This window comes from Canis aureus, chromosome 35 (assembly GCF_053574225.1).
Source record: "Canis aureus isolate CA01 chromosome 35, VMU_Caureus_v.1.0, whole genome shotgun sequence".
In the NCBI taxonomy this organism is placed as follows: Eukaryota; Metazoa; Chordata; class Mammalia; order Carnivora; family Canidae; genus Canis; species Canis aureus.
This window is the reverse complement of record NC_135645.1, coordinates 6562542-6586147: the sequence shown is the minus strand read 5'-3', so window position 1 is coordinate 6586147 and position 23606 is coordinate 6562542. Positions and strand designations below refer to the sequence as shown.

Genomic DNA, 23606 nt, shown 5'->3' with positions numbered 1-23606 from the left:
TGGAAATTTCATTTATTCACAAACAACTCATAACCAAAAGAAAAGAGATAATTGAGGATACAAACTGGATATTACAGATTCCAAGAATTTTGATCACATACACTTTTATTTTTTCAAAGATTTTATTTATTTGGCAGAGAGAGAAAGAAAGCACAAGCAGGGGGGAACAGCAGAGGGAGAGGGAGAAGGAAGATTCCCCACTGAGTCCAACCTGGGGCTTGATCCCAGGATGCTGGGATTATGACCTAAGCCAAAGATAGACACTTAACGACTGAGTCACCCAAGCGCCCCTACAGACACTTTCAATCTCAACATTCTGATGCTAAGTACAATCCTAAGTATATTCTATGATTTCCAAGAAAGAATCAGGAGAAAAGAAAGAGAAGGGAAGGGAAGGGAAGGGAAGGGAAGGGAAGGGAAGGGAAGGGAAGGGAAGGGAAGGGAAGGGAAGGGAAGGGAAGGGAAGGAAAGGAAAGGAAAGGAAAGGAAAGGAAAGGAAAGGAAAGGAAAGGAAAGGAAAGGAAAGGAAAGGAGGAATCAATATTCACAACTGCTATATTATCTAAAATATCCCAGGCTCAACAACAACAATAAAAACTATGAGACATGCAAACAGGAAAGTATGTCCCAAACAAAAGGGAAAAAGAATGTAAAAGAAATACCTTCAGCAGTTTCCAGATGTTGGGAATGTCAAAGACTTCAAAGTAGACAAACATGGTCAAAGCACAAAAGAAAATCATGCTAAATGAAGTAAAGTATGATGACAATGTCTCATCAAGTAGAGACTAAGAATAAAGAGAAAGAAATGAAAAAAAAAAAAAAAAGAGTGGAAACCCTGAAGGTAAAGAGTACAATAAAATAATTCACTATATAGAGCTCAACACTAGATGAAAGCTGACAGAAGAATTAGCAAACATGAAGATATATCAATAGAGGCTATGCAATCAGAGGGCAGAAAAAAAGGGAGAAGGAAAAATTAACAGAGCCTCAGAAAAACGTGGAAACTATTATGTGCAACAAAACATATCAAGAATACCAGAAGAAGATAGAAAATAACTGAAAATAACATTTGAAGAATGCTAAAACCTTGTCAAATTTGATGAAAAACATTAACTTGCACATGTGAGAGAGTAGGTGAACCCCAAATAGGATACACACAAAAAGATCAATACTCAGAGGCATCATACTCTAATTGTATAAAAACAAAAAAGAAATCTTGAAAGCCACAGCAGAAAAAAACATCATATACAAGGAAAACCCAATAAGATTAAGAGCTGACTTCTTATCAAAAACAATTAAGTCTAGAAGGCAGTAAAATGACATATTCTAACTGCTTAAAGAAAAAAAACTCTGGCAACCAATATTACCTAAAGGAAACTATCTTTTTAAAATAAAGGCACAATGAAACATTCTCAGATAAACAAAAACTAAAAAAATTCTTTTCTAGCAGATTAGCTTTTTAAGAAATACTAAAGAAAATTTTTCAGTTGAAAAAAAGTGACTCTAAACAGTATTTTAATTCCAAACACACACACAAAAAAACCAGTGCCAATAAAAGTAATTATGTAGATACTTATAAAGACAGTATTATTGCATATTTCTCCCTCTTTCTTCTCTTGACTGATTTAAAAAGCAACTGTATAAAACATGTATATAACATATAAAAGTGCAACACATTTGACAATAATGGACGAAAGGTGACAGGTGGGAGTTGTGAACATAAATAAAAAAGGAAACTTCCCTTTCACAGAGAAGGGAAGCCCTGAGGGAGAAGAGCTCATGCACACACCACTCTTTAGAGCCTACATAACCAGCAGGAAGAAGGAAGAATTATTTCAACACAGGAGAGCACGTTTCACATAGGAATTTTATCTCCTTCCTTTAAAAAAAGGAAAACCCTTCCCTGCTCTAGCAACAACACACTAAAAACTATTGGCAGCCAATAAGAATCCACCACAACCTTAAACTCTTATTCTTCACCAATAAACTTTTGTTCAAACAATGCTCCCGAATTTCTTCCTAAAATCTAATAAAAGCTGACTTTCCCTCTTTAGACTTGCTTATGGTTCACCACAGCTTCCTTGTCCCAAATTGTAATTCCTCTGCTATTCCTGAATAAATTCATTTTTTACTTAAAGTTCTCTCTCCTCTCTTTAGAGTTAATGGAGTAAAGCTGTGTTAGAGAAGGAAATGACAAGAGATAGTAACTAAAATCCAAGGAACAAATAAAGAAAAACACAAATCTTAAGAATTTTAATGTAACAAACTCTATAAATAAACATTTCTCTCTCCTCATCTTCTTTAAAGACATAAAATTACATAAATAATAACAATATACTATTAGGTTTTGTAACAAATATATGTACATGTATAACAATAATAGCACAAAAAAAGAATAGGACTATACAAAACTAATGTTTCTATATCTCACTGGAATTAAGTTAGTATAAATTTTAAGCTGTATTGTATCTCCTTGAGTAGCCACTGGGAATACTTCCAAAAAAATAGAGAAAAATTAAATAAAGAAATTAAAATGTTATAGTAGGGCATATTCACTTAACTTAAATCAGTAAAGGAAGTACAAGAGAAAAAGGACATAAGATATATAGAAAATAAAAAGACAAAACATAGATGTTACTCCAACTGTATTACTAACATTAAATGTGAATGGATTAAATAACCAAAGGTAGATTAACAGACTGCATAAAAAACCAGAATCCAATTATATGTTCTCTGTAGGAAATACAATATAGATACCCAAACCCAAAAAGGTCAAAAGGAAAAGGAAAATATGCAAAACACAACCATAATAAAGCTGGAGTGGCCATACTACTATCACATAAAATAGACTGTTAAAAAATGTTAATAAAAATAAAAGTAATACAATTCAAAAACAATAGTTGAAGATTTAAATACCCTAACTATCAAAAATGGATAGAACTAAGCAGAGCAACTTAGTCTTCTAAGACAACATTCTAAGTCAACTAGACCTAACAGACATCCATCCAACAGAAGAGTGCACATTCTTCTTAAATACACACAGAACATTCTCCAGCATAGACCCACCATATACCAGCCATAAAACAAGTCTCAGTATATAAAAGTATAAAGGTGTCTGGCTGGCTGAGTCAGCCTGGCTCGCTCAATCAGGAAATGTGCAACTCTTGATTTCAGGGTTGCAGGTTTAAGCCTCATATTTGGTATAGAGATTGCTTAATAAACACTTGTGTATACTTATATATACATGTACGTGTGTGTGTCTATAAGTATTGAAATTAAACAATGCATGTTTCCTGACAATGGAATGAAATTAGAAACAAATGACAAAAAATTTTGAAAATTCACAATGTGAGAATCAAACAAGAAACTGCTAAATAACAATGGGCCAAGGAAAAATCATAGTAGAAATTGCAAAATAGGGGATCCCTAGGTGGCTCAATGGTTTGGCACCTGCCTTCGGCCCAGGGCGTGATCCTGGAGACCCGGGATCGAGTCCTGCATCAGGCTTCTGGCATGGAGCCTGCTTCTCCCTCTGCCTGTGTCTCTGCCTGTGTGTGTGTGTGTGTGTGTGTGTGTGTGTGTGTGTGTGTCTTTCAGGAATAAATAAATAAAATCTTAAAAAGAAATTGCAAAATACCTTGAAATGAGTGACTGTAACAAATGAAAACATTATATACCAAATTTACAGGGTGCAGTGAAAGTATTTTGAGGAAAATGTACAAATGTCTATATTAAAAAAAAACATAAGGTCTCAAATCAATACCCTAATTTTCCATATTAAGACACTTGCAAGTAGAAGGACAAAGCAAAACCAAAGGAAGAAGGAAGTAAACAATAAAGCAGAAATTAATCTAGTAGAAAGTCAAAAATAATACAGAAAAATCAACTAAACAAAAATTGGTTCTACTAAAAGGCAAACTGAAGCACATAAAATTTTTAAGAGTTTGAGCATACAATGATTTGAATTGGGCAGTGCCAAACCAAGGGTGATTAGAAATCCTCCACTAACAGGAGATAGGAGCAAAATTTTTATAGAAAAGATACTGAACAAAGCAAAGCAATTTGATTGGTTACAGCATAAGCACTTGCCTCATCTGGCATGGATTCCAGTGCACTGCCTCTGGCTTAAGTATTGGTTTGCTTATGTAAACTATCAAGGCAGTAGAGCCACCTCAACCTAATGGCCTCCTTGTTTTAAAAGTGCTTTGAAAAGATCAACAAAACTGAAAAACCTTTAGCTAGATTGATCCAGAAATGAAGAGAAGACTTAAATTACTAAAGTCAGAAATGGAAGAAGGGACACCTCTACTTAAGGCGCAGAGGAAAAAAAGGGAGGACTACAAGGAAGTGATGTTAATTGAATACCAACAAATTAGCTAATCTAGATGAAATGAACACATTGCTGGAAATACACAAACTACCAAAATTGATTCAGGAAAAAACAGGAGATATGAATAGACCTATTATAAGTAAGGACGTTGAATTGGTAATAAATTTACTCCAAAAAGAAGTCCAGGCTCTAGTGGTTTGACTGGTGAAATCTAACAAATGTTTAAATAAGAAATAACAGCAATCTTTCATAAATTCTTTCTCAGAACCACACAAAGTCATCATGAGAAAAGAGAAATACAGACCAATATATTTAATAAACATATACAATAATCATCAGTAAAATACTAGCAAACCAAATCTAACAGATAAATAGTATTATACAAATGGTCAAGTGGGATTTACCCAGAAAATCCAAGATTCATATTTAAAAATCAATTAATGTAATAAACTGTACCAATAAAATGGACAAAACCACATGATCTCAACAGATGCAAAAAAAGCACTTGAAGAAATCTTGACAACCACTCATTATAAAAATATTCAATAAACTAGTAATAGAAAGGAACTTCCTCAACCTGATAAAGCCCGTCTGCAAAAAACTCACAACTAACATCAAGATTGACGGTGAAAGACTCAATACTTTTGAATAATGAAGTAAGGAACAAGACAAAGATGTCTGCTGTTGCTACCTCTATTCCATATTCTTTTTAAAGATTTTATTTATTTATTTATGAGAGACACAAAGAGAGTGGCAGAGACACAGAGGGAGAAGCAAGCTCCTCACAGGGAGCCTGATATGGCACTCGATCCTGGAATCGGGATCATGCCCTGACCCAAAGGCAGACACTCAACCACTGAGCCACCCAGGTGTCCCATCTACTCCATATTTTATTGGAGATTCTAACCAGGTCAATTAGGAAAAAGAAATTAATTATTAGGTCAATTAGGTCAATTAGGAAAAAGAAAAAAAATCAATAAAAGACATCCAGACTGGAAAGGAAGAAGCAAAACTGCATCTAGCATGATCCTGTATGCAGAAAATCCTGAGAACTCACAAAAATACTATTAAAATTGGTGAACAAGTTTAATAGGTTACAGGATACAAGATCAATATAAAAAATAAGTTTTTTCTATATACTTTAATAAACCCCTAAATGTGATTAAGAAAAAATTCCATTTATGATAGCATCAAAAAGAATAAAATGCTTAATAATAAGGTTAACAAAAAAACATAAAACTTGTACTCTGAAAACTAAAAATTGTTGAGATATTAAAGATCTAAATAAATGAAAAAGAAAGCCTATGTGCATCCACTAGAAGACTTAATATTGTTAGGATGACAATATTTCCCAAATTGACCTACCAATTGTGTACAATCCCTATCAAAATTCAGCTGGCTTCTTTGAAGAAATTGGGAAGATGATCCTAAAATTTATAAGCAGATGCAAGTGACCCAGAACAGCCAAAAATTTTTTCAAAGAAATCAAAGTGGGAGGGTTCACATTTCCTGATTTCAAAGCTTACTACCAAGCTATAGTTATCAAAACAGTACAGTATCAGAATAAGCATAAATACACTGAAAGCCCAGAAATAAACCCTCACATTTATGGTCAATTGATTTTCAACAAGGATGACAAGAAAATTGATGGATTTTCAACAACAACCTGGATATGTACATGCAAAGGAATGAAGTTAGATTTCCATCTTAAATCAGTCATAAAAGTCCAAGTGGATCATATGCATCAATGTAAGATAAAACTATAAAATTCTTAGAAGAAAACATGAGTGCATCCTTGTGACACTGAGTTACATAGCAGATTCAGAAAACCCACAACTAACATCAAAGGACATGAAAAGACAACCTACAGAAAATATTTCCAAATCCTATACAAGATTTGTATCCAAAATATATAAAGAACACTTAATTACTTTAATTAAAAAAAAAACTTGGGATCCCTGGGTGGCGCAGCGGTTTGGCGCCTGTCTTTGGCCCAGGGCGCGATCCTGGAGACCCGGGATCGAGTCCCACATCGGGCTCCCGGTGCATGGAGCCTGCTTCTCCCTCTGCCTGTGCCTCTGCCTCTCTCTCTCTGTGACTATCATAAATAAATAAATAAATAAATAAATAAATAAATAAATAAATAAATAAATAAATAAATAAAAAACTTAAATGGCAGAGGATCTGAATATTTTTCTAAGATAATCATATAACCAATAAACACATGAAAAGATGCTCAACATAATTAGCTATTAAGAAAATGCAAGTCCAGACTATAATGAGAAAGAGCTACATACTCATAAGGATATTTTCAAAAAGATAAATAAAAACAAGCATTGGAGATGTGAAGGATAGGAACCCATGTACATTGCTGGTGGGAATGTAAATATTATCCAGATGCTTTTGAGGAATTTGGAAACTCTCAAAATGTTAAAAATAAAGTTACCATATAATCCATCAATTCTACTCCTAGGGATATACCCAAGAGAATTTGAAACATATCTCCATGCAAAAACTTGGACATGAATGTTCACAGAAGCATTATTTAATTTTTTTTTTAATTTATTTATTCATGATAGTCACACGGAGAGAAAGAGAGAGGCAGAGACACAGGCAGAGGGAGAAGCAGGCTCCAAGCACCGGGAGCCTGATGTGGGATTCGATCCCAGGTCTCCAGGATCGCGCCCTGGGCCAAAGGCAGGCGCCAAACCGCTGCGCCACCCAGGGATCCCAGAAGCATTATTTATAATAGCCAAAAATAAAAAAACATACCAAATGTCCTTAATTGATGAATGGATGAATAGAGATGAAGTATATCCATACAATGGAGTATTATTCTGCAATATAAAGGACTTAAGAACTGATTCATGCTTTACTGCAGCACTTTTTTACAACAGTCAAGATACAGAAGTACCCCAAGTGTCTAGTAACAGATGAATGGATAAAGAAGATATGCTATAGATATACAATGAAATATTATGAAGAAAAAAAGTATGAGATCTTGCCATTTGTCACAACATGGACAGACCTAGACTGCATTACACTAAGTGAAATAAGTCAGAGAAAGATGAATACCCTACAATTTCATTTACATGAAGTGACAGATGGTGGCTACATGGTGACAGATGGTAGCTACATTTATGATGAGCATAGCAAAATATAGAGTTGTTAAATCACTATGTTGTATACCTGAAACTAATGTAACATCAACTATACTCAATTTTTTAAAGTTTTCCAAAATAGAAAAAAAAATACATGTTATGCCATAGACAAACCTGGAAAACATTATGCAAAGTGAAAGAAACTGGTCATAAAAGACCACAAATTATATGATACCATTTATATGAAATTTCCAGAATAGGAAAGTCTATAGAAACAGAAGGTACACTATGGCATTAGTGGTTGCTTAGAACTAAGGGATGATGAGGGGATTGGAGAAAATTTGAGAGTGACTGCTAATGCATACAGGGTTTCTTTCTGGGATGATGAAAATGTTCTGAAATTAGATATTGGTATTAATTGCACAGTTCTGTGGATATACTAAAAATCACTGACTTGCACTTTAAATGGGATGCTATATAAACCATATTGCAACAAAGATATTTTTAAAATATATATTCAAATTATGTATGGGAAAATTTTCAGAACACTCTTGGAGGCCCAAAAATAGACTTAAAGAAATAGAAAAATATCCCTTTTCATGAATAAGACCAATCAACTTAAAAAGGAGTGCCCTGGGTGGCTCAGTGGGTTGAGCTTCCAACTCTTGATTTCAGCTCCGGTTGTGATCTCAGGGTCATGGGATCGTGCTGGAATCAGGCTCTGTGCTCAGTGGAGTCGGCTTCCCTCTCTCCTCTGTCCCTCCCCTTTGCTTTCTCTCTAAAATAAATAAATCTTTTTTTCTTAATGGATAAAAAAGTAAAGATAAAAGCTGAAGAAAATTTTTCATTTGTTGTAAAAAAAAAAAAACCCTTGTAATAAATGAAACTGTGACTATAGACTGCTACTATGAAAAAAAGATAAAACTGAAAAATCATATAGAGTAGGTCCCCCTTGCCTCCAGCTTTTTTTTTTAATTTTTTTTATTTATTTATGATAGTCACACAGAGAGAGAGAGAGGCAGAGACACAGGCAGAGGGAGAAGCAGGCTCCATGCACCGGGAGCCCGACGTGGGATTCGATCCCGGGTCTCCAGGATCGCACCCTGGGCCAAAGGCAGGCGCCAAACCGCTGCGCCACCCAGGGATCCCTTGCCTCCAGCTTATCTGTGGTTTCACTTCCCACAGTTAACCATGGTCCAGAAGTAGATGATATATCATCAGAAGGTCAATAGTAGCTTCACACTACATCACAATGTCTATAGCATTCACCTCACTTCATCTCATTACATAGGCAATTTATCATCTTACATCATAGGAAGGGTGAGTAGAGTAAATAGCATATTTTGAGAGAAAGACAGCATTCACAAAACTTTTATTACATCATATTATAATTGTCTATTATTGTTAATCTCTTACTGTGCCTAATTTGTAAATTAAACTTTATCATAGGTATGTAGGTAATAGGAAAAAACAAAATATACACAGGGTTTGGTACTATCTGGGTGTCAAGCAACCACTGGTGGTCTTGGAATATATCCCCGTGGATAAGGAGTGACTACTGTACTAGAATAAACTCCAAAAGAAACACAGCTCAAAAGAAAGGAACCATACTCAGACAATTACTGAAGAGAATATGAGAGAATTCCTTTATCATCTTAGAGCAAGAAAAGCATTTCTCACCAATACAAAAGTTCACAAATTCAACTGCATTTTTAAAAATATGAGGTAAAATACACAATAAATACAGTCAAAGTCACATAAAAACTAGGAGAAAAACATTCAACTTATACCACCAAGCACTACTCTCTCTAACATATAAACAACCTTTAAGACTTAAGAAAAAGACCAAAACACAAAAATAAACAAAAGACATGGACAGCTCATGGGAAGAAAAAGCATACTGTCCTTTAACAAATGGAAAAAAAATGTTCAATTTTATGCATAATTTAAAAACATAAATTAAAACTACACTAAAAAGTATAAAAGCTTGACAATATACTCTATTCATCAGGTTGTGGAAAAATAAACAGTATCATATAGTGCTGTTAAAATTGGAAAATGATACAAATCTTATGGAAGATAATGTTGCAAAACCAAAATTATATATGCCTTTATAATTAACCCAGCAATTGTACTTTACGGAGTCTTTCCTAAAGATACACCTCCATCAAAACTAAACAATATATGCACCAAAGTTACTCACAGTAGCATCACTTGCCATAACAAAATATTGTAAATAACACAAATGTCCATCGATAAAGAATTGATTGAATAAATAATGGCATACACAAACAATGGAGCTATACAGATATTCTCAAAAGGAATTGAAAATTTCTGTGAACTGATACAGAGTGATTTCCAAGATATATTGTTAAGAAAAAAAGATGGTACAAAAAAAACGTACACAGCCTACTGCCTTCTGTATAAGAAAGAAGGTCGAATAAGAATGTATGTATTATGTGCTTACTGGTATTTATAAAACAAAACAGGAGATACAGGAATATCTTGTTTTAAATGTTTCACTTTACTGCACTTCACAGATATTGTCTCTAGGACAAATTAAAGGTTTGTGACAGCCCTACTTTGAGCAAGTCTATTGGTGCCATTTTCCAACAGCATTGGTTCACTTCATGTCTCTGGGTCACATTTGGTAATTCTCATGGCATTTCAAATTTTTTCATTATTATATTTGTTATGGTGATCTATGATCAGTGATCTTGATGTTAGTACTGTAACTGTTTTAAGGTATCAAACACACACATATAAAATAGTAAACTCGATAAACATTGTGTGACTGCTCTACTGACCAGCTGTTACTCTCTCTCTCTCTCTCTCTCTCTCATCTCCTAGGGTTTCCCTATTTCTCCGAGTCACAATGATATTTAAATTAGGCCAGTTACTAACCCTACAATAGCCTTGACATGTTCAAATGAAAGGAAGAGTTCCATATCTTTTACATCAAAGCTACAAATGATTAAGCTTAGTGAGGAAGGCATGTGTAAAGCTGAGACAGGCCAAAAACTAGGCTCTTCTGCCAGACAGCCCAGCTGTGACTGCAAAAGAAAAGTTCTTGAACCTTTAAATTAGAAGTACTACTCCACTGAACACACAAATGATAAGAAAGTGAAACAGCCTTTATTGCCGACGGGGAGTAAGTTTCAGTTCTGTGGACAGAAGATCAAACAGCCACAACACTCCCTTAAGCCAAAGCCTAATCTAGGGCAAGTCTCTAACTCTTCTATTCTATGAAGGCTGAGAGAGGTGAGGAAGCTATACAAGAAAAGTTGGAAGGTAGCTGAGGTTGGTTCATGAGGTTTAAGGGAAGAAGTTTAAACATAACATAAAAGTGTAAGATGAAGCAGCAACTGCTGATGTAGAGCTGCCCCAAGTTACCCAGAAGATCTAGCTAAAATCATTAATAAACATGGATATGCTAAACAACAGATTCTCAAGGTAGTCAAAATAGCCTTCTAGTAGAAGAAGATGCCAGTTAGGACTTTCATAGCTAGAAAGAAATCAATGCCTGGCTTCAAAGTTTCAAAAGACATGATGACTCTTGTTAAGAGATTATACAACTGGTGACTTGAAGTTGAAGCCGCCAATGGTCATTTACCATTCTAAAAATCCTAAAGTCCTTAAGAATTATGCTAAATCTACCCTGTCTGTGCTCTATAAATGGAACAGGAAAGCCTGGATGACGGCACATCTGTTTGCAGCATGATTTACTGAGTATTTTAAACCCACTGTTGAAACCTACTCAGAAAAAAGACCTACTTCTTTCCAATTACTGCAGACAATGCATCTGGTCACCTATAAGCTCTGACAGAGATGTACAAGATAAATGCTGTCTTCCTGCCTGCTATCAGAGTATCCATTCTGTAGTCCATGGATCATGGAGTACAGATGACACTTAAACAATGTGGGCTTAGGGCACTAACTGTTCATGTAGCTAAAAATCTATGCATTAGCTTCTGACTCCCCCAAAACTTAACGGCTCATAGCCTACTGCTGACAGAAAGCCTTACCAGTAACAGATACAGTTGATTAACACATATTTTCCACTATACATGTTATATATTGTATTCTTACAATACAGTTAGAGAAAATGTTAACAGAATCATAAGGAAGAGAAAATACACAGTACTGTGCTACATTTATTGAAAAAAAAAATCCATGTATAAGTGGGCCTGCAAAGTTCAAACCCATGTTGTTCAAGGGTCAACTGTAATTTTGACTTTTGAGTCTTACTATTTAAGAACTATATATTTCATAAGGCTATCACTGTCAAAGACAGTAATTCCTTGGATAGATCTGGGCTAAGTATATAGAGAACTTTCTAGGATGGATTCACCATTCTAGATGCCATAAGAACATTTATGATTCATGGGAAGAGATTAAAAATATCAACATTAACAGGAGTTTAGAGGAAGTCGTATCCAACCCTCATAGATGACTTTGAGGGCCCAAGACTCCAGGGGAGGAAGTAAGTGCAGATGTGAGGGGAATAGCAAGAGAATTAGAATTACAAGTAGAGTCTGAAGATGTAACTGGATTGCTGCAATCTCATGATAAAACTTGAATGGATAAGGAGTATCCATCCAATCTCTCTATTCTTATGGATGAGTAAAGAGTGGTTCTTAAGAAAGAAACTACTCCATTAAACAAACAAACAAACAAAAACAAAGAAACAAACATTCCTGGTGTAGATGTTGTGAAGACTGTTGAAATGACAACAATGGATTTAGACTATGAAATAAACTTAGTTGATAAAGCAGTGGCAGGGTTTGAGAGGATGACTACAATTTTGAAAGAATTTCTACTATGGGTAAAATGCTATCTAACAGCATCACATGCTACAGAGAAATCATCCATGAGTCAACTGACATGGCAACTTTCATCATTGTCTTAAGAAATTGCCACCATTATCTTAAAAACAAAAACAAAATGGGACCCTGGACAGCCCAGTCAGTTAAGCATCTGACTCTTCGTTTTGGCTCAGGTCATGATTTCAGGGTGGTAGGATCAAGCCCCCCATCAGGCTGAGCTCAGCAAGGAGCCCACTAAAGTTTCTCTCTCCTCTGCCCCTCTTCATGCTCACTCAAGTTTGCTCTCTCTAAAGTAAATAAATCTTTAAAAAAGAGAATCTTTATTTGTTCTTTTTTTTTTTTTTTTTTTGGTAGTTCCTTTTTAGGCATAAGGTTAGATTGTTTACTTGAGGTATTCTGTGTGTTTTTGTTTTTTGGGTTTGTTTGTTTTTTTTCTTTTTCTTCTTCTTGAGGTAGACCTGTATTGCTGTATACTTTCCTCTTAGAACTGCTATCAATGTCCCAGAGATTTGGGGCCATTGTGTTTTCATTTCCATTTGTCTCTATGTATTTTTTGGTTTCTTCTTTGATTGCTTCATTGACCCACTGGCTGTTTAGTATCATGTTGTTTAGTTTCCATGTGTTTGTGTTTTTTCCTTTTTTTCTCTTGTGATTTCTAGTTTCATACTGTTGTAGCCAGAAAAGATGCATGCTATGATTTCAATCTCCTTAAATTTATTGAGGCTTGTTTTATGGCCTAATAGGTGATCTATTCTGGAGAATGTTCCACATGCACTTGATAAAAACGTGTGTTCTTTTGTTTTAGGATGGAATGTTCTGTATATATGTTACGAACATCTGGTCCAATGTCTCATTCAAAGACACTTATTCATTTTCTGTCTGAAGTGGAAGTGGAGTATTAAAGTCCATTGATGCAAGTGGAGTATTAAGCCCCCTACTATTATTGTATTATTGTAATGTCTCTCTTCATGTCCACCAATATTTGCTTTATGTATTTAGGTGCTCCAGTATTTGGAGTATAGATATTTATAACTGTTATACTCTTTTGTTGGATTGATCCTTTTATCATTATGTAATGCCTTTCTTTGTCTCATTACAGTCTTTGTTTTAAAGTCTATTTTGTCTAAATATTGGTTTGCTGGGCTTTTTTTTCCTTCCATTTGCATGGTGAAAGTTTTGCCATCCCCTCACTTTCCCTTTATATGCATCTTTAAGTCTGAGGTAAGTCTTTTTTAGGAAGCACATAAATTGGTCTTGTTTTTTTAATCCATTCTACTGCTCTGTGTCTTTTTTTTTTTTTTTTTTTTTTTTTTTTTTGCTCTGTGTCTTTTGATTAGAGCAGTTAGGCCACTTACAAGTATTTTTTAGGCCATTTAAATTTAACGTAATTATTGATATGTATGTACTTGTTGTCATTGAAAAAGTTGGTTTTCTGGTTGTTTTTGTAATTCTTTGTTCTTCTCTTGCTCTCTTTTTTTTTCCTTTTCTCCTTCTCTTCCCTTCTCCACATTTCATGTATATGTCATATTTTACATCTCTTTTCCATATTTTTCTTATGTCTAAATATGGCATTTCTTTTTCACCTAAAGAAGTCCCTTTATTATTTCTTATAAGCCTTCTTTAAGTTTTGACAAACTCCTTTACCTCTTGTTTGTCTGGGAAACTACCTCTCCTTCAAATCTGAATGATAATCTTACCAGGTGGAGTACTCTTGTAGGATTTTCTTTTCAGTACTCTGAATATATCGTGACACTCCCTTCTGGTTTGTAGCTTCTGCTGAAAAATCAACTTATAGCTTTTCCCATGGAGGGAACTTTGTTTCTTCTTGCTGCGTTTAGGATTCTCTCTTTAACCTTTGACATCTTAATTATTATGTACTGTAATGTAGACCTCCTTGAGTTCATCTTGTTTGGACCTCTCTATGCATCTTGGACTAAGTATTCTAAATCTTTCTCTCTTCTTCTGGGACCCCTATAAGGTGAATGTTTGTTCTCTTGCTGTTGCTCAAAAAAATCTCTTAACATATCCTCATTTTTAAAAAATCTTTTCTCTTTTTGCTGTTCAACTTGTGTGCTTTCTATTACCCTGTCTTCTGGATCACTGATATGTTCTTCTGCATCCTCTAATCTACTATTGATTAACTCTAATATGTTTTTTATTTGTTATTGTCTTAATTCTGGTTCATTCTTTTTGATATTTTTCTATCACTTTATTGAAGGTCTCATTAAATTCTTTCATTCTTTTCTCCAGCCTAGTGAGCATCTTTACAATCATTACTTTAAATTCTTTATCAAACAAATTGCCTATCTCTGTTTCATTTAATTCTTTTACTGAGGTTTTTTTCTTGTTATTTCTTTTGGAGCATATACTCTTGTCTTCCCATTTTGCTTGACTTTCTATGTCTGTTTCTATGGATTAGATGAAATGGCTTGCTACTTTTCCTAAAGTTGAATGAATTGTCTCATGTATGGTGACCCCTATACAGACTGTGTGTGCTTGATGCCTTTGTTGGCTGGCTGAAACTGTGGATGTATATGCTAACTACTCCTTTAAATTCTGACTTTTTACAGAGAGAATAAAGAAACAAATGAAGTAAAAAAGAAAAAAAAATTTTTTTAAAGCAAAAAAACCCACAAAACTGCAACTTTTTTTCTGTGCCCAAGTACTACAGAACAGCTGGTATGGGCTTGTGGAGCCTGGATTCACTGAGGTTGCAAGCTCACCATAAGCCAGACCCTGCTCCAGTATGGACTTTTAAATTGGGAGGGGAAGAGTGTGCTTCCCCAGTTCCTCGGCCCTTTTAAACTGTAGCTTATCTTCTGTGCCCCAGTGCAACTGGGGCTGGTGTGGGCTTTAGGACCCTGGGCTTACTGAGGTCATAAAGTCCCTCTGATGATCTGACCCACAAGTTATGAAGTCAGAACCTTCCAAATATGGCACCTGAACCTGATCCTTATGATGGCCAGACCCTGCACTGGTCTGGACCATCAAGGCAGAAGAGGAGGGAGCATTCCCTCAATTCCCCCGCCCCTCTAAACGTGGCTTTTCTTCTGCATGCCATCTAAGGCTGGTGTAGGCCTGTGAATCCAGGACTCACTGAGGTCACAGCTCCACCAAGACCAACCAGACATGCCCACCACGGTGTCTGGATATTGTTCCAGTCCAGACTTCCAAGGAGAAGGTAAACGATGTGTTCTCTAGTCTCTCTGACCTGGAGAGCTTTCCCACAGCTCCTTCAACACTTGACAGAGTTTTAGCCATTATTTTTTAAAAAGACTTTCTGCCATCTTCTATCATCTCCATCTTGGACTTCAATATGTATACATTATTTTGCTTGATAGTGTTCCAATAAGTCTTAGAGGCTTTTTTCACTCTTTTTTTCATTGTTTTTTTGTTCCTCTGAATTCATAATTACAAATGACTTACCTTTGAGTTCACAAATCCTTCTCCTTGATTGAGTCTATTTTTGAAGGTATTGAATTTTTCAGATCACCCACTGTACTCTTCAGCTTTGGGATTTTATTTTATTTTTTTAATGGTTTCTCTCTTTGTTCAATTTCTCATTCTGCTCATATACAGTTTTCCTAATTTAGTTTGGCTGACTATCTGTGTTTTCTTGTGGTTCACTGAACTTCTTTAAGAGGATTATTCTGAATTCTTGGTCAGTCAGTTCACAGAATGTCCATTTCTTTAGGTTTGGTTATTAGAAGAGTTTTATTAGTTTCTTTGGTGATGCCATGTTTCCCTGACTTTTCGTTATTCTTGTATCGGTATCTGCGGATTTGAAGCAGCAGTCACCTCTTCTAGTCCTTATAGGTTTGCTTCAGCAGGTAAAGACCTTCACTAGTCAGCCCTGGCTATCTCACAGAGCCCACAGGAGGGTGGGTAGGGCTTAATGCCAGAGTCTCTGGTTGTGTGGGTCCACTGGTTCAGCTCTGCATTCAGGCAAGACCACTCTCTGAGCCATCTGGTCAGGTGGGACTGCTAGCTGGGCTCTGCAGACAGGCATGGCCAATGGCTGGACTCTCTGGTCAGAAAGGACCAGGGACTGGACTCCTTGGAAGGGTGGTGCCATTAGCTGGACTCTGTGTTCAAGTGTGGCCAGTAGTTGTACTCCACAGTTGGATGGGGCTGCAGGATGGACCCTGTGATCATGTAGGACTCTAGGCTGTGTTCTACAGTAAAAATCCCTGGTTAGGCAGGGCTACAGGCTGAGCTCTGACTTAGGAGTGGAGGGGACTGCTGGATTGGCTTCCTGCAAGAGCAGAGCGGTAGGCTGGGCTCTGCAGCCAGGTCGTTGCCTAAGGATCCCAGCTTGGCAGAACCACTCACTCTACTTTCTGGCCAAATGGGCAGCAATCTGTCATAACAGCCAGATGGTACCCTACTTGCTGGGCTCTCTGGGCAAGACGGCTAGGAGGGTTGCAGTGCTATCACTAATCCACACACAGATACCTGTGAGCCCTCCTCTGAGGTGGTCTAGCTTTGCATATTTCCCTAATGTTCCCTACAAGGTGAGATGGAAACGGGCTTCCCAGAGAACACTCCAGAATGCTGGGGAAATTGGATGTAGCCTCAAACTCTCTTTTTCTCACTGGAGAAACTGTAGGCCCAAGGGATTCCTCTCAGTGTGGCACTGTGCTGGCTTGGGGAAAAGGCAACACTGCCAAAGTGCTGCCACTCCTCTTAGCCTTCTAACATGGCTTTTCTCAATTTTAGCGCTCTAAGAATGTGATTTAGCCTAACCACTAGGTTCTGGGATTTTTAGAAATGCATTTTTGTCTGCAATTAGCTGCTCATCCACATTTTTGTGATGGAGACTAGAGCTAGGGACCTCTATCCTGACATTTTCCTTATGTTACTCCCCACATCTGCTTTTAATTGACAAAATGAAGTATTTTTTGCCAGGTTCTTGTCAGAGAATATAATCTCAAACTCTACATTATCCAATTGTTATCAAACTCTTTGTTATAAGAAATAATACTTATAAGACACTATCTAATGTATACAAACTACTAAAATTCCTTATTGCATCTGTTATGGAGACTTTATAAAAAATAAAGTTTCTGAGTATCTTTTTAGGATGGAATTTCTGTTAGGCAATAAAATGAAACACTTTCTCTAATTGTTTTTTAAAAGATTTTATTTTTTTAAGTAATCTCTACACTGAACATGGGGCTTGAACTTACAACCCTAAGATCAAGAGTCACATGCTTTATCGACTAAGCCAGCCAAGTGCCACTTTTCCTAATTTGTTTTGTTTTCTTTTTTATCCTATCAATATTAAGACTAATCAAGCTTTCTTTTTCACTCTAGTTTCTAGAAAACTCAAAACGAAAGTTGGCTACAGGAACTGTACATGACTTAAAGGAATTCATATTTATGTACCAACTTTTGCTTGAGTTGAACATTTTGATCTTATCTTCAATTTACTTATATTTCAATTGTCCTTTACTATTCTCTTGTACATTATAAAATATGTTTTTCATGAAGTTCCACAAATCCTTTTTAAAAGGAGGTTAGAGAAAAGTGATAAGTAGACAAATAAATTAAAAGGCCACTGCAAAATTTAGCTTATTACTTTAAAACAACTTTCTTCTTACCTATTTTCTATTCCCACCACTACTACCCTAGTCAAAGAAAACAAGTAAGATGTTCCCTTAGGGTATCTTTGATATTTAGGATTCGATATATTTTCTCTCCATTTTCACAAACATAATACTGAAGATAAAAGAACTTACCAGATAAACAATATGTAGATCATTCTCTAAAACAAAGCCCTTCATTGCTCTTTGAAGGTCAGCAAAAATATCTAAAGTATCAGTTGGAGAAAGTGAAGAAGAAAGAGTTGCTGAACCGAGATGTGTTGGATGATACACTTTTCCTGGTTGGGGGTAGGAACAGGGAAATAAAGAACCAAATGTTAAAAATAAAACATTGTCTTTCTGTATTCTGCAATTAACCTTTCGACCTCTGATAAATTTTACCCAATGCATGGATATTTACAAGCAGATTCTATGCTAATTCTCTGGTGTCGCTAAATAGAACACTGACTTACTAAAAATGAGTTCATATACCACTTGAAAAACCAGTTTCCTTTTATAGTGTTTGAAAAGTCAATTTCCTTTTACTAAGCAGTCTTAAGTCACTAAAGATGAAAAAGTAAGTAAACTGCAACTAAGAAGTCACATTTACCTTCTGTTCCATCACCAGTTTCAGTAATCTGGATGAATTCATTTTCTAGCAGCCACATCACACAGGCCTCAATTGCTCCAAGTTGAACAGAATCTTGATTCTTCTGACTTCCCAGCTTCCCTTCTTTCATACTTGCAGCCAAAAATGTGCAAGAGGCATAAGTCTGCATATCTTGTGATGTACTTGCCACTCCACCAACTATGATCTGATAAAAGAGGTTTGAAATTTTTTATAACTTCTTAATAAGACATGCAGGCCCTCAATGATATAAAAGAAGTGAGTTTGTCCTAAAATATTCTCAGCATCTTAATGCAGAGACTCTTTACTCAATTTGCCCATCATCACTCATTATACACGTAGATAACATCTACTGACAACATCATCAAAAGTTTCCATAAAAGTAGATACAACATTTTCTCATAAATGAATCACTATCTGACACGTAGGAACCAAAAACATTTCCCTCTGAAACATGTGGGCATATAAGAATGCTAGTATTGAATATTTCCCACCCAGAAAGGGGATGAGAATGCATGTAGAAAAAGTGAAGTCAGTCATGTCTTGTGGAAATCATATCCCTGTATTTTGTATATTAAATATACAAATTAATTAAATGCACTTATTTCTCCCTTGCCTTCTTCCATTTCATACATATTGAAACCTACCAAATCATCCTAAACAGAGCTATCTTACACTTTTTAATGGCCATAAAACAAAGTTTTACCAAGATTTACTTAGTTTTAACGGTATTTTGGTTGTTTCCAGTTTTTTCTTATTACCAATAGTGCTATAATAAACATTCTTGTACATTTAATTTGATGTAATTTCACAAATACATCCCTAGTAAAACTCTTAATTGTGAATCTACTGGTTAAATGGCTATGTGTTTTGTTTGGGGGCCTGTTTCTTTTTTAATCTTAGTAGGTATGTCCAAATTGCCTTCCCAAAAGAGTTTCAGCAGTATATGAGAATGCCTACTTTCTATATCCTTACAGTCCTATGCTATCAACTACTTTCCTTTTCTTTCAAATGGAGTGTAAAAGGTTGGAAAAAGAAGTATGAGCACAGGTACCAGTACCTCCAGTGCCAGTACTGAAACCAAGAGCAAGGCATACTAGTATATGAACAGACTTTTCTGGATGACACAAAAACACTTAAAAGGAGGTTGGTTACCTTTGAAAACGCAGAGGAGATTTTATTTTTTACTTTAGATCTTTGCATGTTGTTTGAAACTTCTAATCAGGTTTATTTGTAATTTGATTTTATTTTAATGCCAATAGGTAGTATCTGGATGGAAGAACTATGGTCCATTTTTGTCATCTTTTTTAAAAATTCAGAAAATAGGGGTGCCTGCGTGGCTCAGTTGGTTAACTGTTCAACTCTTGATTTCAGCTCAGGTCATGATGTTGGGGTCCTGAGATCAAGCCCCACGTTGGGCTCCCTGAGTATGGAGCCTGTTTGAGATTCTCTCTCTCCCTGTGCCTCTGCCTCTCTCTCTCTCTCCCTGCATGTGCACACATCCTCTCTCTCAAAAGAAAAGAAAATTAAAAATTAAAAAATAAAAATTCAGAAAATAATGAAGTATCTAAAAAGTAAAAAGAATCATCTGGCATTTGGGTTTTTTTTTTTAAGATTTTATTTATTTATTTGAGAGAGTGAGAGAGAGCACAAACAGGGAGCAGCAGGCAGAGGAAGAGGGAGAAGCAGGCTCCCAACTGAGCAGGGAGCCCGACACGGGGCTGGATCCCAGGACCCTGGGATCATGACCTGAGCCAAAAGTAGATGCTTAACCGACTAAGCTATCTGGGCACCCCTGGCATTTGGGTTTTATTCCACTGTTTTGAAATGTACTGATATAGCACTAGCTGTATTAAACTCCAGGAAGTAACTATAAAAAAATAGAAGAGATTCAGACTCAGCAAGACTATAAACAATCTCATAAAGAAACACAAAGCTAAGATTTTTCTTCACATACTTAAGTTCTACCATCATATTATAGGCGCAGGAGAGCAAACAGTAATTTAGTGACCTCTTTCTTACCTCCAGAATAGCTCTTATCATGCTCGCAGTTACTTCTTCTCCTTTCTGTCTTTGCAAACAGCTACGCACAGGTTTTAGAGATCCCTGAAGTAGGGCTATGCCTTTTGATTTCTCAGAGTTCTTACAAACTAAGATACTCTCACCTATAATCAAAAAACCATACATTGGCAAAATCCCAACATATTTCCTTAAGATATCTGCCAACAAGAATTTCAATTGTCTCATTTGAAAAGAAGATAATAGATGATAGCAGTTATTTTGGTCATAGAATTATTGCTGATGCTTTCATTTTCTGAACTTTGGATTGAAGGGGATCAGAATATGCCACACCAAAATATGCCACTTTCACATAGGATTATTTTGATCTGAAGACACTTAGGAAGCAATAAACATAGAAAGAGCTCTTTGGGGCAGCCCGGGTGGCTCAGCGGTTCAGCGCCGCCTTCAGCCCAAGCCCAGGGCCTGATCCTGGAGACCCGGGATCAAGTCCCACGTCGGGATCCCTGCATGAAGCCTGCTTCTCCCTTTGCCTGTGTCTCTGCCTCTTTCTCTCTCTAGGTGTGTGTCTCTCATGAATAAATAAATAAAATCTTAAAAAAAAAAAAAAAAAACAGAAAGAGCTCTTTGTCCTCACCCTGCGTGCCTAGAAGACATAAATTTCTCTTTGTGAAGATGTTCTCTTTATCACTTACCACTGTACACAGAAAGTGAGCACCAAGATGGATTTACATAAACCTTACTAAATAATCTTTAACCTCCATTAGATTCTGGTCTATTTACCTTCGCACAATTTACCACCCCTAGAAGCCCAAATCCCTTTTCCTTTGACTTGTCACTTCTCAATTCTGTCTCCTTTTATTAAAAGGGTGTAATATCCCTAACATCTAACTGCTTCTTTGGGTCTTCACTATTCTTCTATAAAGGCCTCTGTGTATGCAAAAAAATGAAAATATTAATAGTTAATAAAATATGTAGGCCTTGGGCAGCTCGGGTGGCTCAGCAGTTTAGTGCTGCCTTCAGCCCAGAGTGTGACCCTCAAGACCAGGGATCGAGTCCCACATTAGGCTCCCTGCGTGGAGCCTGCTTCTCCCTCTGCCTGTGTCTGTTCCTCTCTCTCTGTTCCTCTCTCTCTCTCTCTCTCTGTCTCTCATGAATAAATAAAATCTTAAAAAAAAAAATATGTAGGCCTTCTCTCCTATTAACCTGTTGTCAGTTTAATTTGTAGGTACTAGCCATAGAACCTAAGCAGGCACAGAAAATTTTTTTTCCTTCCATACAGAACTATTCTTACTTAATAATAATAATAATAATAATAATAGAGGTATTAATAATAATATAGGTATTTTGAAAGCTATAAAGGAAAATACAAATTACTATTAGCTGCACATGATAATATGAATTCAAAAATATTACAGAAACCTAGAAATTACATTATAACATTTACTAATCTAAACACTTCAGGTTATTGTCACAATCAAATGAATAAAAATATGTGATAGCACTTATACATTATAAACATATACAAATATACAATTTATACAAATATAAACTACTATTACAGCCACCACAATTAGAGAAAACCATATTTTTTCACAAGTGAATCTAATAGTAGGGGAAAGGAAGTAAGATGTTCCAGGGGCAAAAGGAAGGCCACTTGCATTAAATAAACTAAAAGTGGCCTTGTGGTGGAGTATACTAACCATTCTGGGCAGAGAGAAAATGCTGCTTTCCTAATACTGACTGCCAAATTGAGGACCAAGACAGGATAAAGATAAGGGACTATGATTTTGATGACTATTGATTATTTATCCCAGATATTATTACAAAAAGATAAGTGTCATCAAACAAAACAACAAAAAACAGGTGAATAAAATTTATCACCTGGCTCTTGGAAGCACTATAAATTATCCCAGCATAAGACAAAAAGTTATCTACAAAAATGTATCAACTAGCAAAGTAAACACCAGTTTGGGCTGTTCAAACCACTTTCAGGTTTTGATTCTTCAACAAAATGGACAACCCTTTTTCAGGATGAGCAAGGTTTATGAAAATCCCCAAATTAATGCCAATATATATATAGTCCAGGTTCCTGCTGCCACACGTCTGAGGTAATTGTATCCATACCACAATAGAGAAGTCAATTAAAATCAAATCAATTATTACTATTTAACTTGCAAATCACTATTTTTGCACAAAGCACCAACCTCTTATACTGGAAGGATCCAGGAATTCGATAGAAATATTAAAGTATCACCTAAATAAAACACCATTAACTGTCTAGAAAATATTAAGATCTTTTAAAAAATGCAGAAAGTTTACAAAGATGCTACACAATTCAAAAAGCATGACCAAGTACGCATATCTTTGTAATTGACATGAAACACTATATTCACATATTCCCTATTGTTGGAAGTTCTGAGCAAGCCATTTGCCATCCCGAAATGGAGCATTACCCAAAGTCAAAATCTCAGAAGTTTCTAAGACCTCAAAAACAAAGTTATTGTGGTATATTTTAGTTTTGTTTAAATGTTACCTGATTTGAAGCTCAATAATTTGGCTAGGGCACCAACCTTCCAATTATTCTTCCCCATGAGAAAGAGAAGTACAAGCTAAGAATGCAATGAGGCAAATAAAATGTCCCTATCTTCTACCTTAGAGACCCTCTGACCCTAAAAGAAAGGGAGCTGTGTGAAATGAACTTAGACGTCACTCTCCGAAGTTGCAAGTCTACTAGGAGATCAGAGTTGGGGGAAGGCCAGAGGGAAGTCAGAGGAAAGCAAGTAGGAATAGGGAGTGTTTTAGTCTCTTTCCCCAACCTTCCTTAAACGCATGTAACATGCATATTTTATAAGTAAAGTAAGAAAGGCAGGATAAACTTCTTTGATGCCAATAATAGGGGAAATCCAAGGCGTTGGGAGTTTTTTTTAATCATTAGAATTTTTAGGGCTTAAAAGAGAGGCAAACCAATGATTACAGATAGATGATTCATTCATCTGTTACTGGGGATGAGACAGCCAGCCATTCTTTCATTTTTCCTTTAATAAAACCTCTACATGTTAGTTGGACATATGGCCTTCCTTGCAATTGGAGAATGCAATTGTGTGATAAGTTCGG

General features: G+C 36.0%; 1 protein-coding gene and 1 long non-coding RNA gene across 7 annotated transcripts in view; one reads left to right on the top strand and one right to left on the bottom strand.

Moving 5' to 3' along the window:
• The window catches only part of POLQ (DNA polymerase theta), a 124041-nt gene that overhangs the window by 81443 nt on the left and 18992 nt on the right, over positions 1 to 23606 (bottom strand). For all 6 annotated transcript variants that reach the window (XR_013372535.1, XM_077884440.1, XM_077884439.1 and 3 more), the window contains exons 10-12: positions 20493 to 20635; positions 18453 to 18657; positions 17999 to 18141 (exon numbers count right to left, since the gene is read on the bottom strand). Coding sequence is in view for 5 of the 6 variants with exons in the window: in XM_077884440.1 (XP_077740566.1) it covers positions 17999 to 18141; positions 18453 to 18657; positions 20493 to 20635 (491 nt within the window). In the remaining variant the exon portion in view is untranslated. The remainder of the gene's footprint in view (positions 1 to 17998; positions 18142 to 18452; positions 18658 to 20492; positions 20636 to 23606) is intronic.
• Positions 15092 to 18192, top strand: LOC144305539 (uncharacterized). The gene is made up of 2 exons (XR_013372537.1): positions 15092 to 15438; positions 18056 to 18192. It is a non-coding gene; the product is annotated as an uncharacterized LOC144305539 (long non-coding RNA).